Raw genomic sequence first — 25699 nt, 5'->3', positions numbered from 1 at the left:
TTTATGTATCTTATTTACTTTCCCTTACTCTCGACTCACCGCACTCCACTTCCAACCTCCTCTCTGACGTAGCGTACTTCCCTCCCTCGTTCTGACCATGGATCGACACCGACACATTTCCTGTAATGCTTTTCAGGCGATATTTAGGGTTCGCATCCCGGGATCCCGGTATATTTTCACCTGAAATCCCGGGATTTCACAAGTCCAAACCGGGTAAAAAAATGCCGTTAATAATTCGAACAGAGACTGTTCTTCGTCCAGGAGAAGAACAGTCTGTGTTCGAAATATCGGCGTCCATATTCCTGATACTCTTCTTCTAAGTCTTTCATGTGTGTTGGGAGCTGTAAAGAAAATGAAACATAGTCGATGATTTAGGTTGAACAACATTATTTTTTAGAGAACGATGTCAGCATAGCCACAGTCATAATAACCCTCAATAGATCTCAGACACTCAGGAGTATCATGCGCAGCCATAGAGCTTCGGCTTTTGCTTTCGTCGTATCACATGCATAATAAAGATACGACATTGCAATCTGTGCGCATCGTAACCGCTTGACTGACTGAGGTTAACTGCTTTTACTTCCGCTAGAACCATGGGTTGATGAGAATATCCTCTGCCATGGCGTCAATCGTACGCCATAGCCAAATTTTCGAAGCATTTTCTTACACCAGTCTATAGCTCTGTGGAACCAGCTCTTTTTGGAAGTGTTAGTTTTGGTTGCCGTAGTTGTTGTCCTAATAGCTGTCGGCGGTCTTGGTGTTGTTGACCGGAACGGTGGTATGACCTCCGGGTTGTAGGGGTAATCCGGTCGGCTGACGCATTCTCCTCTGATGCACACCTGGAAACGCAAACAAGACAACCATGTGCATTGTGCATCCATTCTTCTGAATGATGGGCCTCATATAAGCTACTATAGCTTGATGATTTTTTGAAGATCTGGGCCCAGCTCCAGTGGCTAAGTGGCTGAGATGGTTGTCTTCCACATCGAGACTGGGAGGTGCCCCGGCCAGGTTCGAATCCGGGCACCGGCTGTGTGGCTTTCCTCAAACGCTGTAAAGCAAACATCGGCGCACTTCCCTCTGAAGTCGGCCCAGGGCGCGCGCACGGTTCCGAGCAATATTCCATACGGTCAGGCAGACAGATCGGCAAATAACCCACACGATCTATTTTAGAACATTTCATAAATCTTTCCTCCCAAAAACAAATATTGACTGGAACATCCCAAATATATTGTCCTCATTGTCCTCCTCTAAGGTGACCACCTCACAATGCCTCCTATTTTCTCATAATAATCACTTCCCCTGCTTGTTCTTTCTTTTTTTGTGTATTGTGTGTACCATTCAGATGCTGTCATTGTTCTCCTGAAGCCTCCTCCCAGCCACTCACCTCTGCCGACAACATCTCTCAACATCGCTGTCTATGCCTGTGCAGTGCTCATAGCCGCAGCCCCTTCGTTGAAAAGACGTTGCTGATGCGGGACAATACTGACAGTTTGGCGCACATTATTATTATTATTTTGTTGAGTGCGCATCAAGTTCGGGAGCGCAGTGACAACTATATAGTTGTGTTAAACTTAAGAAGGAAACGAAATCTAGTACGTCAGCTCTCAAAATATTACTGCGTCGCATATAGGATGGCTGGACGCACAGAGGTCACGCTTTCTCTCGGCGCCACATAACGTAGTACATCATGCTCGCTTTGTTTTCGCATTGGGTATTAGACTGGCCGCTTGACACTGCTGCAGCTGGCCCCTGAAGTCGGCCTAGGGCGCCAGTCGCGACTATGCCTACCTACGTGACGCCGACAACGGCCCCTTTCACCAACACCGCCGCCGCCGCTGCAACTGAAAGTGCGTTTCAGGTTCAGGTTCAGGTACCCTACCGATGGTGCATGGTGGTTCTGCAGTATTTCTGGTGGGGTGCTACTGAGTTTCATTATCTCCAACGGCGTATGTAGTCGACGGTCTAGATTTCTTTCCCTTCTGAAGCTGAACACGACTATAGATGGATACATTCCCCATTAAGGTGACCTCTGGATGTAGGTCACAAAGGTCGAGTGCGCGTTGCTGATGCGCTCAGCGACGTGAGAGTGAATCTTTAGGAAATCTCTTTTTGGTAGAATAATGTGTTGGCAGTTAACGCCTATACAGTTACAGGGCCGCGCTAATGATACTAATGATATGCTTACCATAGACGTATCGTTGGAATCGCACGGTGTACCATCCAGAGAAGGAATCCATATATAGTAATCGTCATTCCACTCATCTGCCGGAATGACGCACGCCAGCTTGCAACCGTTTAGGGTTTGGTACTGTAAAACAACAGATTGAGAACAGATATTTCGGCGCACGGTAAGTAACCCTCGTGTGGGTGAGTTATACTGTGGCATAATCATGGTCATAATCAGGGTTGTGGAATGGGGTCGCCCATTCCACTTCCATTCCGAGGAATGGAGACTTGCGATAATTCCATTCCTTTCAATTCCTTGGAATGAAATGGTATGGTCAGCTCCCACTCCTGGAATGGCTTGACAACCCAATTTCATTCCGTTAATCCCCTCAGTAAAAGAAAATGACCGGTAACCATAATGGCAAGTCCAGCAGTGCTAGACGAGGTTGGCATTACCAAACACGGAAAGAGCACAAAGACAAGGTCATTCCACTGTTGACCGTGTGCAGGTGCCTTGCAAAGGGTGCGATGGCAGAAAACGGCATGTTGAAACCAAAACTGCCACCGAAGCACCTAGACCATTCCATTCCCACACATAGAGTACCTCAAATAGACACAAACACGAAAAGAGTTTACGATAATATTTCGAATATTTCAGGTTAGAGCCGTGCTTGGGCGGGCCGACAAAAGACACCAGCACGGCGGATCCTGCCAGGCACTGCCGACAAACATGTGTCTGAGAGTCAGGCTCGACCGTCACGCAGCTAATTCGACGCACTGGAGGGCTAATGGTTCATATAATCACGCGCTTGCGTCATTCCTGTCCATATGCTTGCAAAAACAAGTAAAGGACGGTGCATTATGCGAAAGTAAGGTAAAACATTATCCGGAGCTCTTTGGCTGCACGTATAGCATATGTTTGTAAGTGCTCAAACATCGCCATGCCAGTACTGATGCGATGTTTGAGCACTTACAAACATACGCATTATGCATATGATTCGACTCTCTAGAACCTTTTCAAAGAGACTTCGCATTGCTCCGGACACCTCACATATCTCATAATCACGTTCGCGTAGCTTGGTGTGAGGGGCAGGGGTTAGGAGAAGGAGTTTGTCGACAACACCCATTTCTTCCACAAAGAAGTGGTAGTATAACGATAACGCGCTTGCCCGCGTGCGTTCTGGATTTAATTTGGTCCGGTGCTCTTGTATGTGTGTGGGCGTGTCTTCTCTTCTTATAAATCTGCTTATAAATTTGGTTGATAAGCGTTAGAAACGCGTGCATCACTGCTGGAAATACTAGGCCGGGATCTACTCGCTGAATCACCGGGCCTGGCCGAGCTCTACTCACTGGGCCACCGGGCCGTGCCGCATACAAACATGAATGTCCGGGCCCGTGCCCGGAAAAGTCGGCCCGTGCAGCGCTCTACCTGTGACCAACACAGCTGCGCTGGCGAGGAGGAGGAGGAGGAGGAGTGTCGTTGGGAGGAACCCGAGAGGTCTGCCTGCCTGATTAGGCGGCATGTTTCTCGGGAAGGGAAAGGTGGTGGAGAGGAAGAGAGGAAAGGGTGAAGTGGAAGACCGAGCGGAATCCGCTCGGGGGAGGATAGCTGCGTCCATGGGCCGACTTCAGGGGAACTGTGCCGGCATACGCCTATTACACATCTGAGGGAAACCCAGGAAAAACCCCAGACGGCACAGCCGGCCCGCGGATTCGAACCGCGGACCTCCCAGTCTCCAAGCGCACGCGTTACCGCTGCGCCACCGGAGCTGCGCTGGCCGATGCGCAGCGTCGCGCGTTTTCCAGGCGCCTTCTTATCCCCTTCCCTCTCCACGCATCGCGCGTGCGCGGCTTGCCGTGGCTACAGACAGACCACGCCGCTATTCTTGCGTACTGGGGACTCTCATGCTAACGCATTAAAAACGTGCAGAAACACAGCCGCGCTGGTTCACTTCTCAACTCGCCAACCGGGGTGCCACAAGGAGGAGAACGACGACTTATGACGTCATAGCGTCCGCGCAGCCTGTGGAGGCGGGCGCGTTTTCTTTTTTGTTTGCTTGTTTGACGGGTTTCTTCTTTTGTAGTCGGTCAACCTGCTCCATCCCGGGGGGTTAGGAATCGTGGGAATAGAGGATTTCATTACCCCGTGGGTGTTTCCCTGTGGGCAGTGCTTCTTCAGAGCACTGAACAGCTGACCAGCAGACTATACTCTGAACCAATCAGCGAGCGCGGACGGTGTAGCGTCAGTGCAAGGTCACAGGCTGGTACTGCTCTCCATCACCCTTGCGCACGGTCCGTTTTTGCTGCGCACTTAAAATTGAATTTCTGGGAGAATTATTGCTGTGTGAGGTGAATTACTTCTCATATTGTACATTTTACTGGCATACTTAACGGTTTTGCAGAAAGAAAACAGGGTGTGAGAAATAACTTTTGTGCTACTTTAAACGGAAAACAACAAACGGGCGAGTGGATCCGAACCAAAACCGGAAACAACAATGGTAGTAAAAAAGGATTATGACGTCTTGTCATGTTTTGTCGTTTTTTGCTCTACTTCTGTGCCTTTTCATTTTTACCTTTGTAATGTCACTAGTTCTTTGTTTTTTTTTCTTTTAACAAAGACAGTGTGCTCTAGTTCTTTGTATGCGTACTGATATTTACCGTGTTGTACTGGGATTTCGAGTGTCGATGACGACATTGCTCGTCAAGGCTGGTATTACTTCCTGGAAGGACCTTAGGCGGCGCGATCGTTGTTGATGCTTCTGTGTGGTCTTTGAGGCATTGGTAATTTGGCAATCTGTGAACAAATACAAATAACGCTTGGGCTGAGAGAAATACAATGATAGTTAAAAGAATGAATCACAAAATGAAAAGCAAGGGTCGTGTCTATACTTTGAGCTTGTAGACGAAGATGGAACGCATAGTCAGTCGGAACTGAATTTAAACTGAGAACAACACTACGAGATATTGGCAATGGAAGTATACATACTGAGAAAACCTGCCTGACTAAAGCTTTTCAGTACGGAGTTATTTCAACGGCTTCCCTGCATTTATGCCGTATTCACAGTAAAACGTCTTACCTCGATACAAAAAGCATCTGGTTCGCGCAGCAGTTGGAGAATTTGTACTGATTAAGGCCCTCTTGAACGTAGGTCATAAGAAAACCGGACGCCCATTTGCAGGATGTCGCGCTGGGATGGTTGGGAATATTCGTGGCAGAGTCAGCTCCATCGTGTGTGCATCCCAGGCTGCATAATAAAATGATAGTGTTGGGATCTCAAATTTTTGACAAAAATGAACGACTCAACTTGATCATCAGAATATATCTGTTGTTGTTGTTGTTGTTCAACCTTTGAAAAAGGCAACGGAAAACAAACAATAGAGAAATACATAAGTATATATAATTTTACCCATGTATGTAAAAAGAGTTCATGACTTACATGTGATCACTGTTGCGAATGGATAAAATTGAAAATTAAGCAAGGCACTTTTGGACCAAGAAAGCGTGGGTACGTTTCCGATATTAAACGGTAGTGAATTCCATGTCTTGGTGGAAAAGTTAACAAATTGTAAGAAACCATAGTTGGTCTCACAAGCTGGAAACACAAGAAAACTTTGACAATCTGTGCGAGTGTGAGCGCCGGTAGATCTATGTGTAAGTGCAATGTTCGGTATCGTTATTTGCTGTTGCAGGATTCTGTGTATGAGCATCATAGCGGGAAAAGCCATGTGTTTCCGAACTGGTAGGACGTTCAAGGGTGGATACACGTATTTAGCGTTTGTTTCGTTTCATGAAGAACATGATCCGAATGCAGGCATTTTGAGCTACTTGAACGGGGTGAAGTGATGCATGATATGTATGTTACTCCATACACAGTGGCACAGTAAGATATGCGAGAATTAATGAAAGAGTGGTTGCCAGTTAATAGTGACGCCTATTCAATTCTATATTTTCTATCCAATTCAATTCATTCAATTTCAATTTATTTCAATTTCTGCAGGTACAGAAATTTGCGATCAAAGATGCAAGTCACAGAAAAGGTTAGCCAGCTGTAGGACTCGAACCCACATCTTCTGGATTTCCGGTCCAGGGCTCTACCAATTGAGCTAAGCTAAGACACCTCTCCAGCGACTTCCAAGGGCGCGTCATCTGAAGGGACAAATCAACCACTCTCTCTCATTCATCCCCCTTTCACTCCGAAGAAATTTGGTTCATGTACAAAAGGCAGAGCCTGACAGGGCACGTGAACCAGCACACTTTTACGTCCACACTTAGCTCGCCTGCGCCCCCTTCAGTTGCCGCCGAGGGCGAGTGTTCCCAGCTGCCACTGCGTGGACATGCCTGTGGCCGTCATGTCACTTTCGGTATTCTCGGTGCCCATTTTCATTTCCTCTTTTACCCCATTTGTCGTATAACATATAATGCCGCTTCACATCGATGCGAATAATATTCTTTTACATTTACCCGCGACGACCGCAACCCCTCTGGTAAAAAAACACCGGAGACGCCATACGCTGTGCAAGTGCGTCTCTGCGCATGAGAGGAGGCAGGAGAGGGAAGAGGGAGGGCACCGCCGTAGCCAATGGGGCTTCCCGAGTGGAGTAACCGGGAGAGGAGATATGCGCAGAACGCTCGGTTACGTGCAGAGCGTATATGGATGATCGCGTCACGGATTTTCCGCCGCCAGAAGCGTGGTTACCTGTGTCCCATTTCGTGCGATAACCTGCGTACCACATCGAACGACCCTGCTGTGTCTTCGCAGTATCCAACTTTGTAGTTTCCACAGGCACCTCCGATGTATGTGGATCCTGGAAAGTCACATGAACGAGTTGAATGAATTCACGCAGACAGTGAGGAATGCGAACGCGCTGTTTCAGGGAAGGTGGGTCACCCTCAAAAGTGTGATAGTCACGTACGAACGTGTGTGTAACGGTATCCCGACGATAGGGACGTTAACGGCATCTTCCTGGTGCCCGTTACGACCGTGAGCTTCGACGTTTCAGTTGGCACTTCGACTGTCGTGGAATAAGAATGATATGATTTCCGTTCACTCAGCTGCGAATTTGGTTACCCGAACGCCACGGGGCTTCGTGAACCAGCCTTCCTCACCTTCTGCACCGCCAGGCCCCCTAACCCCGAACCAGCACGCTACTTAAGTTGTAGAAGATACGGTGACGTCTCTCGCACTTCACCACTACGCTGTCCTTCGACGACCGTTGGATCCAACTGCATTGAAGAACGCGTGTAAAGCCTTCTACCGTACGTATCGTGTGAACCTGTTGAGCAGCATTGGATTCAATTCTCGTTTAGAAGTTGTCACATTACACGCTTGCTGGCGCTACGCGCGTTTTTCAGTACAGTTTGTTTCAACGGTCGTCGAAGGTTGCCCGTGTAACAGGTTGTGTACTCCAGTAACCATGGCGTCTCCAGAATATGGGAACAACAGTGGGACAAACAAAAGTGGGACAGTTTACCTGCAGAGCTGACCGAACCATGTGACCGGCTACATGAAGTTACTGGTATAGACCTTTTTCACACACGCGTCGTATTCTAGCGGCTGTCCAGCGAAACACGGTCGGCGCGCGCCAAAGCATGTTGGCGCCATCTATTGAATATGTAGGGAACCCTCTTCGGCGCCGTCAGGGTCACGGAGCATGCGCAGAAGCGTTGTGAAAAAGGTCCATTGGTCCATTGTGGTTGTCATGAGTTGAGTGCTAAGGCGGGTACGCGAGTCAGCGGCAGCGATACATGCAACGAGGCAATAAAGAACGTGCGTCAATCCTCAGACGAGTGCAATCTTGGGCCTGCCATGCTGCTAACACCGGACATCCTAACGTCACCCCTGTCAGAGCTTTCTGACCACTTCAAACGTACCCGCGTTCAACCGCTGAGCTGCCCAACTGTTTCAAGTCTTGGTGTTTCTGTCTCCGTTTCTATCGATCATCACCTCCGCAGTGCCTGGATTCCACTTGACCTGAGTTTATTTATTTATTTATTTATTTATTTATAATGCCCTCAGGGCCGTGAGGCATTGCAGTTGTTCCACATTAACATCTTTTATCACTCACTGGCATTAAACCCATTTATTACTGTGCTTGTGTCGCAGTTCCTGATCATGTCACGGTAGTACCTTGTCCCAACCACGAGCTACTAGATTATAACGACCACATTATAATCGGCAACCCCTATGAGCACCCCGTCTGCACGGTGCGCCATGAGCGCTACACATCGGCCTGCGAGATCTACATCACGGTTGGACAACGAAAGTTTGAATTTTGAACGCGCAGGAGCAGACTGGAGCAGGAGGTGAACTGTATGGTGTGAACCGGGGATATAGGAATAGGAATTGAGGAAGGGCAATAACCGGGCCGATAAGTAGAGCCGCCGCTAGCCTCCAAATGCGGCGCTGGGAGGGGATACCTGCATAACATGGTCACTATAATCTAGTTGGTTGTGGTCCCAAAATTCAGTGACGGTGGCTTTGAGCGACCATCTCACGTGAGGCCGACAACGCAAGCCCTATCACCACCACCACCACCACCACCACCACCACCTCACGTGCTAGTTTTTCTGCCGATATGACGGCATGCTCAAGTGGCAATGCCTGCACCTGCAAAGTGTGGTGCCGTAAAGTACTTTATATGGCTGTATAAGCAAGTCTTACCTTCAGCACGATTGAATAAAACGTTTTCGTGGATAAAAGCAACGTCTTGCCTGTGGAAATGGAAACAAAGGATAATAATTAAATGAAAATTAGCTTTTAAATTTCGCGATAGACACCATGTCACCTGAAGTTGTAAGCAGTGGGGGTTAGAGCACTGCACTGGCCTAATTTTCAGCCCCGGGCCCGGTCCAGGCCGGCTGCTACGGCCCGCACCCGGTCCGTGCCCGACGTCTTTTATAGATTTCCAGCCCGGGCCCAGCCCGTACCCGACTGTTTCCATGCTCAGGCCCGGTCCCAGCCCGCGTCTGCTCTATATGTTCTCGAGGCCCGGAGGCGTATTTAGATTTACTAAAGAGCACAGCGCAGCAAGGAAAAGGGCGCAGCTAATTGGTGGAGAGTGGGGAGGTACACTCGAACGGAGCGGCTGTGTTTGTCTGCCGTCAAGCCGCTGTGTGCTTGGTGCTTGCTTGCTTGGGACGGCAGCGCGCATCGGTGCGTGGGCGATATGTATGTACCTTTCGATTTAAGAGACTCATCTTCGATGTATTGCGTATGCACCGGTGTTAGTTCCCATTTCTCCAACTCTCACGCGAATGAAATATGTCAGAACGCCTAAACTAACCGACCCTCGTGCCGAACACTCACGGGAATGAAATCGCAACACCTAACCTAAGTGGCCCTCGTGCCGGGCTCTCAGCGCGCCCGCCACACCAATCGTCCCCAAATTTGTGTGAGTGCACGAGTGAAATCCAGACCAATGACACGAAATAAGCATAATCACATAAAAAAGTGATGGTTCTCAGATGAGAATACCATGGTATTCCATACCCAACCAAAAAAAGAAAAAAAAGTCATCTGGGCTACGATATGTTTTAACGAGATTCCTGCTGTACTCGTTAAAAATCAACAACTTGTATATTGCTGTTATTTGCAAATTCAGTTTTTGCGCTGCTACCTGTACAGAATAATCTCTTGCCGGGTGAAGAATAAATAAACTCGGAAACGCTTCCACTGAAGCGGAGAAGTTGCTACTTGCCCAGTGATCAGGAAAATGATGTCGGAACTATTGTAAGTATCGGTCCTGTTTATCTTGTAGTATTGGTTGAACCGCTGCAGCGTGCCCACGTCAGAGATGAACGTAGTTCCGTCGTAGTATCGATAGTCGAAGTAAGGTTCAGTGAACTGAAATTGTTAGGTGGTTAGAATTAGTGCAATGCGCGGACGGTGTCACAGTCAGCGCTCCTGATCTCAATATACATTACACATAATACGTGACAGCGTATTACGTCTGTATGGATAGTGAATCCCGTGATCCTAACGTCCACTCGAAGTAGCGTGATGGTCTCGAACCTCAGGTTGACCTGGAATTGTTTCGTCTGCTTACTGTATCACGTCCAACCAAAGTGCGTAAGCGCGTGTGTGTCACACAGTTCCTTACGATTTTCAACTGCAGTAAGTAGCTAAGAAATAGTGATTTATTTATGGAAAAGCTCACCGCGTTGAGAACGACTCCATAATACTGGAATATTTTCATCGTGCTGTTATGAAATCCTCGATAAAGTGCCGAGTCGATTACTAGATGAATTTCTGGGCTTATACTTTCGTCACTTTGTTTGCCTGCGGCAAAAAAGATATTAATCAACAGCCACGTTATTCCTAGTTGTTCTCGAGAACTGGTTCATAAAAACTATAAAAAAATTACTGTCTCGGTGATCAAAGCCGGTTCAGAAACGCTCTGCCCGAAACCCACAACGAACATTTCTGGACAGTCCAGGTCTCCGGCCCCCCCTTCAGGATTGAGCAAACGAACGAACGAACGAACTAAAGGAAGAATGAAGAAACTGAAGAATAAGGACTGGTTTTGAATGAAGAAACTGAAGAATAAGGACTGATTTTGAATGAAGAAACTGAAGAATAAGGACTGGTTTTCTTTTAAATAATCAATCAATCAAGGACTGAGACTCACTAAGACTTTCGGTGGATGTAGGTGATTCTTCGATAGTCGTGTCAAGTGGAGACGTGTCAGCTGCAAATTTACAAAAAATTATTTATTCGACCGGAAATCTCATAGAAAATGAGGCTTCTCCGACAAAACATGGAAGAAGGCAGGGTTACTTGAATCTGTGTATGAATTTCTCGTGTGTATTATTAAACTGACGCGATGGAATACAATAAAGTTATCCAACCTACATCGAAAGGCAGCAGAAAGAAGGAAGGAGAAACTCAAGGGGAATAAGGAGAAAACTCACTGAGATTTTCGGTGGATGTAGGTGATTTTTTGGTAGTCGTGTTCGGTAGAGACGTTTCAGCTGCAAATTTACAAAAAATTATTTATTCGACCGGAAATCTCATAGAAAATGAGGCTTCTCCGACAAAACATGGAAGAAGGCAGGGTTACTTGAATCTGTGTATGAATTTCTCGTGTGTATTATTAAACTGACGCGATGGAATACAATAAAGTTATCCAACCTACATCGAAAGGCAGCAGAAAGAAGGAAGGAGAAACTCAAGGGGAATAAGGAGAAAACTCACTGAGATTTTCGGTGGCTGTAGGTGATTTTTTGGTAGTCGTGTTCGGTAGAGACGTTTCAGCTGCAAATTTACAAAAAATTATTTATTCGACCGGAAATCTCATAGAAAATGAGGCTTCTCCGACAAAACATGGAAGAAGGCAGGGTTACTTGAATCTGTGTATGAATTTCTCGTGTGTATTATTAAACTGACGCGATGGAATACAATAAAGTTATCCAACCTACATCGAAAGGCAGCAGAAAGAAGGAAGGAGAAACTCAAGGGGAATAAGGAGAAAACTCACTGAGATTTTCGGTGGCTGTAGGTGATTTTTTGGTAGTCGTGTTCGGTAGAGACGTTTCAGCTGCAAATTTACAAAAAATTATTTATTCGACCGGAAATCTCATAGAAAATGAGGCTTCTCCGACAAAACATGGAAGAAGGCAGGGTTACTTGAATCTGTGTATGAATTTCTCGTGTGTATTATTAAACTGACGCGATGGAATACAATAAAGTTATCCAACCTACATCGAAAGGCAGCAGAAAGAAGGAAGGAGAAACTCAAGGGGAATAAGGAGAAAACTCACTGAGATTTTCGGTGGATGTAGGTGATTTTTTGGTAGTCGTGTTCGGTAGAGACGTTTCAGCTGCAAATTTACAAAAAATTATTTATTCGACCGGAAATCTCATAGAAAATGAGGCTTCTCCGACAAAACATGGAAGAAGGCAGGGTTACTTGAATCTGTGTATGAATTTCTCGTGTGTATTATTAAACTGACGCGATGGAATACAATAAAGTTATCCAACCTACATCGAAAGGCAGCAGAAAGAAGGAAGGAGAAACTCAAGGGGAATAAGGAGAAAACTCACTGAGATTTTCGGTGGATGTAGGTGATTTTTTGGTAGTCGTGTTCGGTAGAGACGTTTCAGCTGCAAATTTACAAAAAATTATTTATTCGACCGGAAATCTCATAGAAAATGAGGCTTCTCCGACAAAACATGGAAGAAGGCAGGGTTACTTGAATCTGTGTATGAATTTCTCGTGTGTATTATTAAACTGACGCGATGGAATACAATAAAGTTATCCAACCTACATCGAAAGGCAGCAGAAAGAAGGAAGGAGAAACTCAAGGGGAATAAGGAGAAAACTCACTGAGATTTTCGGTGGATGTAGGTGATTTTTTGGTAGTCGTGTTCGGTAGAGACGTTTCAGCTGCAAATTTACAAAAAATTATTTATTCGACCGGAAATCTCATAGAAAATGAGGCTTCTCCGACAAAACATGGAAGAAGGCAGGGTTACTTGAATCTGTGTATGAATTTCTCGTGTGTATTATTAAACTGACGCGATGGAATACAATAAAGTTATCCAACCTACATCGAAAGGCAGCAGAAAGAAGGAAGGAGAAACTCAAGGGGAATAAGGAGAAAACTCACTGAGATTTTCGGTGGATGTAGGTGATTTTTTGGTAGTCGTGTTCGGTAGAGACGTTTCAGCTGCAAATTTACAAAAAATTATTTATTCGACCGGAAATCTCATAGAAAATGAGGCTTCTCCGACAAAACATGGAAGAAGGCAGGGTTACTTGAATCTGTGTATGAATTTCTCGTGTGTATTATTAAACTGACGCGATGGAATACAATAAAGTTATCCAACCTACATCGAAAGGCAGCAGAAAGAAGGAAGGAGAAACTCAAGGGGAATAAGGAGAAAACTCACTGAGATTTTCGGTGGATGTAGGTGATTTTTTGGTAGTCGTGTTCGGTAGAGACGTTTCAGCTGCAAATTTACAAAAAATTATTTATTCGACCGGAAATCTCATAGAAAATGAGGCTTCTCCGACAAAACATGGAAGAAGGCAGGGTTACTTGAATCTGTGTATGAATTTCTCGTGTGTATTATTAAACTGACGCGATGGAATACAATAAAGTTATCCAACCTACATCGAAAGGCAGCAGAAAGAAGGAAGGAGAAACTCAAGGGGAATAAGGAGAAAACTCACTGAGATTTTCGGTGGATGTAGGTGATTTTTTGGTAGTCGTGTTCGGTAGAGACGTTTCAGCTGCAAATTTACAAAAAATTATTTATTCGACCGGAAATCTCATAGAAAATGAGGCTTCTCCGACAAAACATGGAAGAAGGCAGGGTTACTTGAATCTGTGTATGAATTTCTCGTGTGTATTATTAAACTGACGCGATGGAATACAATAAAGTTATCCAACCTACATCGAAAGGCAGCAGAAAGAAGGAAGGAGAAACTCAAGGGGAATAAGGAGAAAACTCACTGAGATTTTCGGTGGATGTAGGTGATTTTTTGGTAGTCGTGTTCGGTAGAGACGTTTCAGCTGCAAATTTACAAAAAGTATTTACTCGGACAGTTAAGAATTATTTCCAAACTCACTATCTCGGACAAGACAAATCACCCCCACCCGTTGAACGGTTTACGTAGGCTACATATGACACTTGCAGGTGATGGCACTGACCTGCGTCTTTATTACTCTTGTCTAAAGGAGACATTACATTGAAACATTACGTGGCAATGCTAAAGCAATTTATATCCCACATTCCTTGGACTAGAAATGGTCCAAGAATTCGTCCGGAAGTCAGATCGAAAATGAGGGGTATCCGGCAAAACGCGGAAAAAGGCAGGGGTTCTTGAATCTGTGTATGAATTTCTCGAGTGTATTATTGAATTGACGTGATGGAATACAATCACAGTTATCTAACCTACATCGAAACGCAGCAGAAAGAAGGAAGGAGAAACTCAAGGGGAATAAGGAGAAAACCCACTGAGATTTTCTGTGGATGTAGGTGATTTTTTGGTAGTCGTGTTCGGTAGAGACGTGTCAGCTGCAGATTTACAACAAATTATTTCCTTGGACAGTTAAGAATTATCTACTTTACCAACTCACTAACTCGAACCATGCAATTCATCCCCACCCATTGAACGTGTTACACAGCCTACATATTTGCCTCATGACACTTGCAGGTGATGCCACTGACTTGCTTCTTTATTACTCTTGTCTAAAGGAGACATGACATTGAAACATTACGCGACAGTGCTAAAGCAATTTACATACCACATTCTGTGGACTAGAAATGAAGTCTGATCGAAAATGAGGCTTATCTGCCAAAAATGGAAGAAGGCAGGGTTAGTTGAATCTGTGTATGAATTTCTCGTGTGCATTATTAAATTGACGTGCTGGAATACAATAAAGTTCTCTAACCTACATCGAAAGGCAGCAGAAAGGAGGAAGGAGAAACTTAAGGGAATACGCAGAAAACTTACTGAGACCTTCGGTGGATGTGGTTGATTTGATAGTTGTGTGCAGTGGAGCCGTGTCAGCTGCAAATTTACAACAATTTATTTACTCGACGGTTAACAATTATTTACTTTCCAAATTTACTATCTCGAACACTGCAAATCACCCCCACCCATTGAACGGTCTACACAGCCTACATATTTGCCTCATGACACTTGCAGGTGATGCCACTGACTTGCTTCTTTATTACTTTTGTCTAAAGGAGACATGACATTGAAACATTACGCGACAGTGCTAAAGCAATTTACATCCCACATTCTGTGGACTAGAAATGAAGTCTGATCGAAAATGAGGCTTATCTGCCAAAAATGGAAGAAGGCAGGGTTAGTTGAATCTGTGTATGAATTTCTCGTGTGTATTATTAAATTGACGTGCTGGAATACAATAAAGTTCTCTAACCTACATCGAAAGGCAGCAGAAAGGAGGAAGGAGAAACTTAAGGGAATACGCAGAAAACTTACTGAGACCTTCGGTGGATGTGGTTGATTTGATAGTTGTGTGCAGTGGAGCCGTGTCAGCTGCAAATTTACAACAATTTATTTACTCGACGGTTAACAATTATTTACTTTCCAAATTTACTATCTCGAACACTGCAAATCACCCCCACCCATTGAACGGTCTACACAGCCTACATATTTGCCTCATGACACTGGCAGGTAATGGCACTGACTTGCTCCTTTATTACTCTTGTCTAAAGGAGACATTACATTGAAACAATAGCGGCAGTGCTAAAGCAATTTACATCCCACATTCTGTGGACTAGAAATGAACCAAGGAGTCGTCCGGAAGTCTGATCGAAAATGAGGCTTCTCCGCCAAACACGAAAGAAGGCAGGATTAGTTGAATCTGTGTATGAATTTCTCGTGTGTATTATTGAGTTGACGTGATGGAATACAATCACAGTTATCTAACCTACATCGAAAGGCAGCAGAAAGAAGGAAGGAGAAACTTAAGGGAATACGCAGAAAACTCACTGAGACCTTCGGTGGATGTGGTTGATTTGATAGTCGTGTGTAGTGGAGCCGTGTCAGCTGCAGATTTACAACAATTTATTTACTCGACGGTCAACAATTATTTACTTTACAAATTTACTATCTCGAACACTGCACTTCATCCCCACCCATTGAACGGTTTACACAGCCTACATATTTGCCTAATTACACTTGCAGGTGATGGCACTGACTTGCTTCTTTATTAGTCTTGTCTAAAGGAGACATTACATTGAAACAATAGCGGCAGTGATAAAGCAATTTACATCCCACATTCTGTGGACTAGAAATGAACCAAGGAGTCGTCCGGAAGTCTGATCGAAAATGAGGCTTCTCCGCCAAACACGAAAGAAGGCAGGGTTACTTGAATCTTTGTATGAATTGCTCGAATGTATCATTGAATTGATGTGATGGAATACAAGAAAGTTGTCTAACCAATATCAAAAGGCAGCAGAAAGAAGGAAGGAGAAACTTAAGGGAATACGCAGAAAACTCACTGAGACCTTCGGTGGGTGTGGTTGATTTGATAGTCGTGTGCAGTGGAGCCGTGTCCGCTGCAAATTTACAACAATTTATTTACTCGACGGTTAACAATTATTTACTTTACAAATTTACTAGCTCGAACACTGCAGTTCATCCCCACCCATTGAACGGTTTACACAGCCTACATATTGGCGTCATGACACTCGCAGGTAACAGCATTGACTTGTTCCCTTATTACTCTTGTCTACACGAGACATTACATTGAAGCATTACGTGGCAGTGCTAAAACAATTTACATCCCACATTCTGTGGACTAGAAATGGTCCAAGAATTCGTCCGGAAGTCTGATAGAAAATGAGGCTTCTCCGAGAAAACACGGAAGAAGGCAGGGTTAGTTGAATCTGTGTGTGAATTTCTCGTGTGTATTATTGAATTGACGTGATGGAATACAAGAAAGTTATCTAACCTACATCGAAAGGCAGTAGAAAGAAGCAAGGAGAAACTCAAGAATAAGAAGAAAACTCACTGAGATTTTCAGTGGATGTAGATGATTTTTCGATAGTCGTGTTCGACGGAGACGTGTCAGCTGCAAAATTGCCAAAAAAATATTTACTCAGACAGTTAACAATTATCTACTTTACAAATTCACTATCTCGGATAATGCAAATAATCCCCACCCTTTGAACGGTTTGCACAGCCTACATGTTTGCGTCATGTTACTTGCAGGTGATGGCATTGACTTGTTCCGTTTTTACTCTTGTCTACACGAGACATTACGTTGAAACATTAGGTGGCAGTGCTAAAGCAACTGACATCCCACATTCTGTGGACTAGATATGAACCAAGAAGTCGTCCGGAGGTCTGATCGAAAATGAGGCTTATCCGAGAAACACGGAAGAAGGCGGGGTTATTTGAATCTGTGTATGAATTTCTGATATATGTCCGTCATCTTAAAATTTCCATACAGTGTGACGAAAACCAATGAACACGACCAGCCACACTAGGTGCGTGAACTTACCGTACTTAAGGTGCTGTGGCATGTCTTTTAGCCTTTCATGAACCAACCGATGCGCCATTTGACCTCTGGAGGACCTTGACCTCACAAATATGGGCTCGATGCGGACAGCTTCCCCTATGATGCCGTGCTAAACAGCCCGAAGGCGGAAGCATTTTAATTTATAAAATTTATAACAGTAATAGTCATTCTGAGGCCTAACCTAGGCTTACTCACAACTTCCAGGCCGTTATCCTGTGATATTCTTAGCGATGCTTGTTTCGCCCGATCCACGAAAAATTCCTCGTTGTAGTCACGTCCTCGTTCCTTACAAATAAGCAACACGTACATGACGTCACTTGTTACAGTACAGGAGGTATACAGAAATAAGTTCAAGCAGCTAGATGTGACACCTCCAATAGCCCTCTGTTTGTTTGTAAACAAATGACATCATAGTGTTCGATAGCGCCACCAATTTGGTAGAGTTCAACTACGGTCGGAGCTAGGGGCGAACAATAAGGTCACACCCGAAAGTCACGGTCTTGAGGGGATTACGATGGTCCATGAAAGGGACGTGACCTGCGGTCCTACTCTTCTTTCAGTAGTAGTCAGCGAACAAGTGCCCATTCGTGGAACCCAACCCTCCTCTTCCCATTTGTTTCGGTCTGTCTACCAACGTCATGATGACATTTCTCGGGTAGAGGCCTATTCAGTTTATCTAGAAGTATTGCTACCAGCAACAGGGTTGAAATACAATGTATCGCTTCATAGACGTAAATGTGCCGAGCGAACGCAATGGATTCTGGACAGGACCTGGTCACACCGTCACAACAAACCATCGCCAAGCTCTTGAGTACGTCAAGATTTTTCTCCGGGACACTGGTCTCCTCTCTACCCTATGATGTACCTGGGTACCTGTGTGCTGTGTTTTTGCCTACCGTTCTGTTGATGTCTCACTGACTCCACTGACTATCGACCCCTATTTAGCATAGTTGATCACCTCAGCATCAGGACACATCCCAACCTGCCCGTTGTGGCTCGGAGTAGTGGGCCGCACCTTATGTGGCGAATTTCTCCACTCATCACCATTAACTTATCTGTTGTTGTTATTGTTGTTTACAACAAACGTCACTGCACACGTGACCTTAAAGATGACTGCGCCCGTGATCGGCGGCAAGATCATTTGTAAACAAAGCTTTTTTCTCTTCCCGTGCACGGTTTGGTCTTCCGACCCCGGTAATTATTTTTATCCGTTAATCTAGCATTAAACGCCCAACTTGGTACATGGGTCCTTTTACTGTTGACCGCTTCCAAAGACACGACGACGACATGGCATTATGAGTGACACACTGAGCCGGTGCGATCTAGTCATACTACGGAGAAATCGGTTACTATGTCGCGGAAGAAGCACCGTACAGTTCGCCCTGGTAAAGTACGTTCATCTCTTGGCTTTATGTCGACGGGAATATCTCGGCAAGCGCTTGAACGGACATGTAAACAGAATCGCATGACCTCAAAATGACGTCGCCTGTGACGTGCGACCAGGACAAAATGGCGGTTTTGCGAGGAGCTAACGCTTGAGGGTAATTGCAAGAATGGCGGGTTTATGACACCTCTGTGCTACCAGTGCATGGTTTGTATACAGAAGCTGGTTGCGCGTGCATTCGCTGTACGCTCAAGGGAAATAAAAAAGAACCAAACTGGGGACTAGTTGTAGCTTCTAGTTCCCTAGACTGCATTTTCTTCCTATTTTATTCCCCTGGTTCTCAAATTTACGCCAAAGAACTGCAAATAGCCACCGAGCTTCGCGAATGGTCTCCTGAATGCTACAGTCTACGTAAATATGTGCGCTTACTGAATTTGAGGGAATAAGGCTACATATAGCTCAGCTAACTTAGCGATACCGTTCAATTTGGGGACGCTTATATTCTGCAGATTTCTCATGTCAGCCCATCTACGGGCTCTGTTCCACGTACCTGAAGCCTGTGGTCTTCCTCGAACGTTCTGTCCGACCGTCGTATATCTGCGATTGTTAGAGACGAGAGGTGGCTAGAAAGTGCTAAAGGAGCGAATCGATCATTCTTTATTGCCGAGATTCTTTGGTCGTGGTCCAGAGCAGCTGGTTAGCTTTGCGGTATACGTGCACTGGTGGACTTCATAACACAGCCAAGACTCGAAGGGCTGCTTCAGCTAGTGTTGCAAGTGCCTACTGAAACCCTCATCTTCTGGGTGTATCGCTGATAGTATACTCTACGGAGGAGAGCGGCCCCAGTTCATCACGAGCAACAACAACAACAACAACAACTTTATTTTGAGATGATGAATAGGGAGTTTCGTGACCCGGGGCGATACGCTACCCGAATGCTGGTGGTGATGAGCCCCTCCACAATATAAGGATCGGAGTCCGATGGTGTCCAAAAAATCAAAAGAGCTTCGAGGTAAGAGCGTTGGTGGGCTGGATTTGGCTATAGAGACCATGCGTTTTGATAGAGAAATGGCTGAAACCACGACCTACTCTATACTAGAGACCTGGACAACTGGCGATCGCCTATATGGCAGAGCCGGGTCATGGGATAGTTACGGTAGTGGCCACTGCAAGCGCCACATAGCATTATTGGGGAGAGGGAATGCCACTGTCACTCTTGCCACCGTCTTTCGGGCTACACGCGCTACGCTTATTGCTTCGTCGTCGTCAACACAGCCTACCATTTCGCGGCCTAGCCTACCACAGCCTGCCGCGGTTTCGGAAAGTCACGTGGTAACGGATAGTGCGAGCTAGCGCCAAATCCCATAGCCAAGTGGCGATTGTCAGAACTACTACCCCGGTGCTGGGAGCTTTGCGGATGGCCAGGTCTCTGTATAGTAGTAGGTCGTGGCTGCATTTATGACATCTGCTTGTGTCTGCGTATTTGTCAGCGCCTTAGCGTTACACTGCAAATGCTGCAGAACGTGCGTGCTACGTGTGACTTCCTAATATACGACAGTTTGAAAAGGCTCAGTTTTTTTTTCTTTGCGGTCAAGGTTTTTCAGTCGTTTCCTGTCCCGAACCGTGAACAGAACTGAGGGATGCCTCCCTCTTCCTTCTCGCTACAACATAAGTGCCGCTTCAAGTGCCGTAGCAAACTTTACTATATGTGCAGCAATAACGGAACGGGAGCTACGAAAGCTGCGCACGTATGGCAGCTAATATAGCCCATGTATTTCAAGCACCATTACTTTGGTACGTCCAAGCTATATGCAAGCGATTTGTATACACTCATCCATTCCAGACAAGAAAAGACGTGGAAGACAAAGATACTTACGATAGAGTGGATTTCTGTTCCATCGTCGCCGACAGTCGTCACGGTGAACTGGTCCCCGAAGGCAGGTTTGTGTTCCAGTGAAAGAACGAGGTCGTCAGTTATTTTCAGTATTTTTTGTCCACTTGTGCTTCTGCTTTCAATGAACTCCGGGTACACGATGGTTTCCCCGAGAGGTACTAGAAGGCGGTTGTGCAACTTTAGCTCTTATGGAGCATTTCTTAATCTGAGTCAGATCTGCTCAAGCTCTGTTCTTAAACACGTGGTCTGAATTTCGTTAGGCAACCCATTGTGTTCAGTTATTTTTCGTATTATCTGTTCATTTGTTCTTCTTCTTTCAATGAACTCCAGGTACACGACGGTTTTTTCGAGATACAACTGGAACCCATTCTTTAAAATGAGGCAGATCTACTCAAGGCCTGCACTTCGTTCGGAATCTCGTATTCGGTAGCAATCCACGGAGATGAGACATTAAAATTGATATTCAATCAGAAAATATACCAAAGCCATCTACGATTTCAACGTCAAGCAAAATAATTTTATGACTCACAGGGTACTGCAGAGTTAATGAAGACCATGACTAGCCAGCTGCTCTCACGATTCCACATGTTGCTCTCCGGTAAACTGTGACCTACAAATAATGCCCTCCATAAAACAAAAAGACCTATCTCGGCAGTTGCATTCATTTTTAGATGTGTGGCGCTGACGCTTTTACGATGTTCGCCAAACACATATGGAGAAAACGGACGTAAAATGCATTGTCACAATCAGAACTATGCTATATATTAAACAACACGGCAGTAATATGATAGGGGGCGTTAGTAGACCGGTGATAACGCGACCGGTAAGCTGCCATACCGACCGGAACCAATATGGCACCGAATCGTATCAGTAGATTGGGTGCAGTACACCAACGCCACCTAGGTAACAGAAGGCCTGCTCGTTGGCTCCTCTCACTTCTGCGATACGTCGACATATGAAGTCAGAATTGGGGTCTGCTATCGCGATTCGCCGTTCGGCGACACTCGCAAATGATTGTCAGCTAACCATCGGATGCATGAATGTTTCAGTTAAACACCGGATAACCAAGACTGTCCATATTTTGCATATATCTAGATGTACGAATAAAGAAATATAGAATGTGGACTTACATTGACAGAATAAGCCTGCGACACGCTGCTGCGCAGCTGACAAGAAAAAGGTCTACAGAAAATCGCGCCTTTTCTGCGGGTCTTCACATTCCAGGCAGGAGTTTTTTTTTTCTCTTCAACACAACCATCAATTCGGACAATTCTCACGTGCAATAAAGCGGACATACAGAGTCACCTATGAGTAACGTTTCAAGCGCATGGAGCAACGCGTCTTTGAGACAGGCGGCGTCGAGCAAAAAATTGGTAGCTTTTAGCTCCGGCTCTATACCACATTGTGGAAACAATAAAAAAAAGTATTGGTTACTGTGCTACACATGCTTTTGTGCACACGATCACATTGTTGCACGTGTGTGCTGCGCTGTGTTGCCGTTGCGCTTTCAGTATGGGATGCAAACTGGAGCAGGGAGCAAGTATCAAAATAACGTCAAACTCGGCAAATCTGCAACAGAGACATCTGCCACGATCCAGCAGGCTTTTGGCAACGAGGCAGTGAATCGTCGAAGGTATTTTGAATGGCGCTCGAGAAGGACAAAACATCGTTGGAAGACGAGTAGAGGCAAAGGAGGCCATCCACGAGCACAACCCACGAAAATGTCGATGTGATAACGGAAACTTGTGCATGAGGATGAGAAGGAAGAAGAACCATTGAGGTCATTGGTGACATCGTCGATGTATGATATGGCACAGTGGAGGGAATCCTCGCGCCTGTTTTAGGAGAGCGCTGCATTGCGACAAAATTTGTGCCGGGGACCCTGACCACAGCACAGAAGGAGCACCGTGTTCAACTCTGTCGGGACCTTCGTGAGCAGGTTTTTGAGCGATCCAACATTCATGTCGAGAGTCGTCACTGGGGATGAAACTTGGGTATAGGGTTACGATCCGGAGACCAAACAGCAGTCTTGGAAGTGGAAGAGCCCAGCATCCCCAAGACCCGAGAAGTCGAGGAAAGTGAAGAGTGCGTCCAAGTGCATGCTGGTCGTCTTGTTTTTATGTTTTGTTTTTCGCTGTTCACGGAGCTGTGCACCATGCATTTGTCACCGAGGTCCAGACCGTTAACGCGCAGTTTTACTGCGACGTTCCCGGGCGTTTAAGGGAGGAGAACGTTCTGCGCAAGAGGCTTGCGCGGGGGCAACTGGATGCTCCATAACAGCACCCGCTCACAGAACTTTAGAAATTGGGCAGTTTTTGGGTGGCATCAGAATAATCACCATTCATCACCCGCCCTGCTCACCCCCATTTGGCTGACCTTTCTTCCCATTTGCCCCTTTGTTCTAATAAATATGTCACCCCTGCGCCCCACTCGGCAGATTTGGCCCCCAGAGACTTCTTCCTCTTACGGACGATGAAGCTTATGCTGAAGAGGGGCCGTTTCGAAACCGTGAACAAGGTGCAGCCTGAATCGCAGAAGGTTCTTAACACATGGACACGTGCTGGAACATGCTTCGAGAACAGGGACTTCCAGAGAACAAGAACTTCCAGAGAACAGAGAACCCGAAAATGGGAAGGGCGCGGGGAGCAGTGTATCAGTGCACAGGGGGACATCTTTGAGGGTGAGAATAACCAAACGTAAACTTGCCTTTATATGCGCCTAGTCTCGGAACTTTTTGATACCACCGCCTACGTAACAACACCGCAAGGAATTGTCGACACTGCGGCGATGACTATGACAATGAGCGATCGACCGAGCAGCAACACACACGGGTTCCAGGAAGCAGATGAAATGTCGGGATCGTACCTCGCACGGATGTTCCCTGCTGCTATTTCGCCTTTTCACGAGACAAACGTTTAATGTCAGTCTCGTCTCGACACGTAAAGCCCCGAATTATTATTCAATGTCAGTCTGCATGAGCGTCAGATGTTCGCTCTTTCATTTTTCTGCATGCGTGCATCAATGTGCGTGCGTGTGTCAATGTGCTTGCGCGCGTGCGCGTACAGCAGTGAAATGCAACAGCTCCAACATGGAAGGTTCAATGCTACAAAAGAGAACAACACAGGTGGATATAGATTTCACTGTAAGCTTGAAAGTCACAGGTGAACGTTCAAGTTTATGGTTCAAGTTGCAATAGCTTACGTCACCGTCGCTTGAGAGATATGTAGTTAACTTAAGAGAGGGTATTAAGTTAAGGGTCCTGCGATTACCACGGGGAAGCATCCCATGCCACAAGAACTGTTCATTCCTTCATTGTTACCGTTGTTGTGCTTCCTTAGGTTGGCATTTAGTTACTTTGCTGTCGTAACAAACTTCTCCAGCGGAGGACAAAGTAGTTGTCGGAATTTTAAATTCAGATGATTGATTGATTGATTGGTAAAAGAACAAAAGGTGGAGAAGTTTCTCCCAAACCACTCGAAACTAGATACTCCACGACGCGTTATCTAAGGACTCATATAATGTAAAACAAACGAAGGGAAAGCAGGGTGAAGAGAGAAACATGGTCGATCCATTGGTGGATCCAACAACAACAATAACTACATGAATGACGATGGGATGAGGTGATTCACCGTAACAACTGCGGTACCATACCTCAGGGCATGTGGGTTAACATATTAATGGGATGACGATGACAGAGATGAGACCTACAGACTCGCACACACACATGACACACGCAATTGAGATATCAGGAAATACCGTAGCATTAAAAGTTGAAAACCCTTTGGGAGCTCCCCTTCACAAAACTACAAATCCTTCACATGGCCCTACACAACGCTAACGGAAGACAGCATTCGCAGCCAAACCAGCCTTTAGCGCGCGTAACTCCGATTTAGCGGCGCCGTCTCGCAGGCTTCCTTTGGCGCCGCTCCTTTGCTCAGCTTTCATAACCCATGGCGCGCCCACGCAGGTACTCCTGAACCTGTCTACCACCACAGCTGCACTGCCGAGCGCCGAGGCGCCGTGGCCGCGTCGCGCGTCGCACTCTCCGCGCACCCTCTCCTTTCCTCTCCACTCACCGCGCCGTAGCTACAGACAGACCTCGTCGCGATTCTTGCGTAGTGAGGACGATAATGCTAACGCATTAAAAGAAGCAAGGAGAAATTATACCATCTAGGTTAATGACGGGAACGTAGAACCTACCTGAAGTTTCAAAGATAATTTTAAAAGGAACGTGTTCCCCAAGGACCTGCTGAATTTCACAAGTAAGGACACCGTAGACATAACGGAGCAAATGAGACGATAGAGGCTGTTCATACAAAAAGGAGCGATTAGATTTCCCCTATACTTTTACCATTTGCCCTCCTCTTAGCCTTCTGAGTCTTAGGCTTCGGTGCTATCTGTTAATAAATCTTCATTTGTGTGACTTGAAGTTGTCGTGCTCTGTCTTTCTCTGTTTACGTCCAGCTAGTCTTATTTGTTGCACCATGTTTACGCCGTCATGTTACCAACTATCCCAGATATTTACAGTGCTGCAGTTTAAAAGTCAGGCCCCACTGGCTCAGTCGGTAGCGTGCTCACCTATGAATTCCAAGGTAGCGGGTTCGACGCCCGGCCGATACAAGTTTCGGTAGGGTTGCTCTGGCAGGTCGTCTTCCGCGAGGGGAGGGACTTAAAAACGCAGTATGCCGTGTGCTGAGCTTTCGGCGCGCGTCAGAGAACTAGAGCTGTACGAATATTCAAAATTTCGAATATGAAACAAATATCTGATGCTTTTCGCAACCAATTTTTAGAATTCGAAATTTTCGGTTATTTTGCGAATAGTACGGAAGCGAGATACCGCTATCGCCAGGTGGGCTTCGCCTCATCACACCCAAGAGTTAGATGAAGCTCACTTCACGTTACAGCCATTGTTCTTACGGTGTGCGGCTCCTTTCTGCAAGTCGGCCTCACCTCATTACATTGGAGTGTTACGTGAAACCCGCTTTACACTGTTTCCAATATTCCTTCACTAAAGTTAAGGTTATTTAGTGGCTCGCTCTCTTTTTGCCTTCTTTTTTTATGTGTGCGCGGTACCTGTACAGGAATTTGAAATTAACCCGAACTTTAGGTTGAACATGATTGGTTTTTAGATAATAACTAGGATACACCGTACACATATTAACTCGTAATATTTTAGACATTCGAGTATCATGTGCAGCCACGTAATAAATACAACCACCCATAGCTCCGGATTTCCTCGTACGATACA

The 25699-nt window shown here is 45.7% G+C and overlaps 1 protein-coding gene across 1 annotated transcript; it reads right to left on the bottom strand.

Moving 5' to 3' along the window:
- Positions 1 to 421: 421 nt before the first annotated feature.
- Positions 422 to 23230, bottom strand: LOC135400113 (uncharacterized). The gene is made up of 31 exons (XM_064631846.1): positions 23158 to 23230; positions 20981 to 21061; positions 20434 to 20609; positions 17369 to 17458; positions 17156 to 17282; positions 16664 to 16723; positions 16152 to 16208; positions 15640 to 15696; positions 15127 to 15183; positions 14632 to 14688; positions 14133 to 14192; positions 13628 to 13687; positions 13345 to 13404; positions 13062 to 13121; positions 12779 to 12838; positions 12496 to 12555; positions 12213 to 12272; positions 11930 to 11989; positions 11647 to 11706; positions 11364 to 11423; positions 11081 to 11140; positions 10798 to 10857; positions 10327 to 10448; positions 10118 to 10192; positions 9868 to 10013; positions 8832 to 8881; positions 6867 to 6975; positions 5247 to 5414; positions 4828 to 4963; positions 2189 to 2311; positions 422 to 839 (listed from the first exon to the last, which is right to left on the bottom strand). The coding sequence occupies exons 2-31, from the start codon at positions 21036 to 21038 to the stop codon at positions 567 to 569; spliced, it is 2661 nt and encodes an 886-aa protein (XP_064487916.1). The 5' UTR covers positions 21039 to 21061; positions 23158 to 23230; the 3' UTR covers positions 422 to 566.
- Positions 23231 to 25699: the final 2469 nt, after the last annotated feature.

This window comes from Ornithodoros turicata, chromosome 7 (genome assembly GCF_037126465.1).
Source record: "Ornithodoros turicata isolate Travis chromosome 7, ASM3712646v1, whole genome shotgun sequence".
Taxonomy (NCBI): Eukaryota; Metazoa; Arthropoda; class Arachnida; order Ixodida; family Argasidae; genus Ornithodoros; species Ornithodoros turicata.
This window is presented reverse-complemented; position numbering and strand designations above follow the sequence as displayed.

Coding starts and splice junctions, on each gene's coding strand:
- LOC135400113 (XM_064631846.1), bottom strand. CDS start 21,038: ATGTGGAATCGTGAGAGCAGCTGGCTAGTCATGGTCTTCATTAACTCT. Junction 13,122..13,344: donor TACATCCACCGAAAATCTCA/GTGAGTTTTCTC, acceptor GTAAATTTGCAG/CTGAAACGTCTCTACCGAAC. Junction 840..2,188: donor ATTCCAACGATACGTCTATG/GTAAGCATATCA, acceptor TTGCGTTTCCAG/GTGTGCATCAGAGGAGAATG.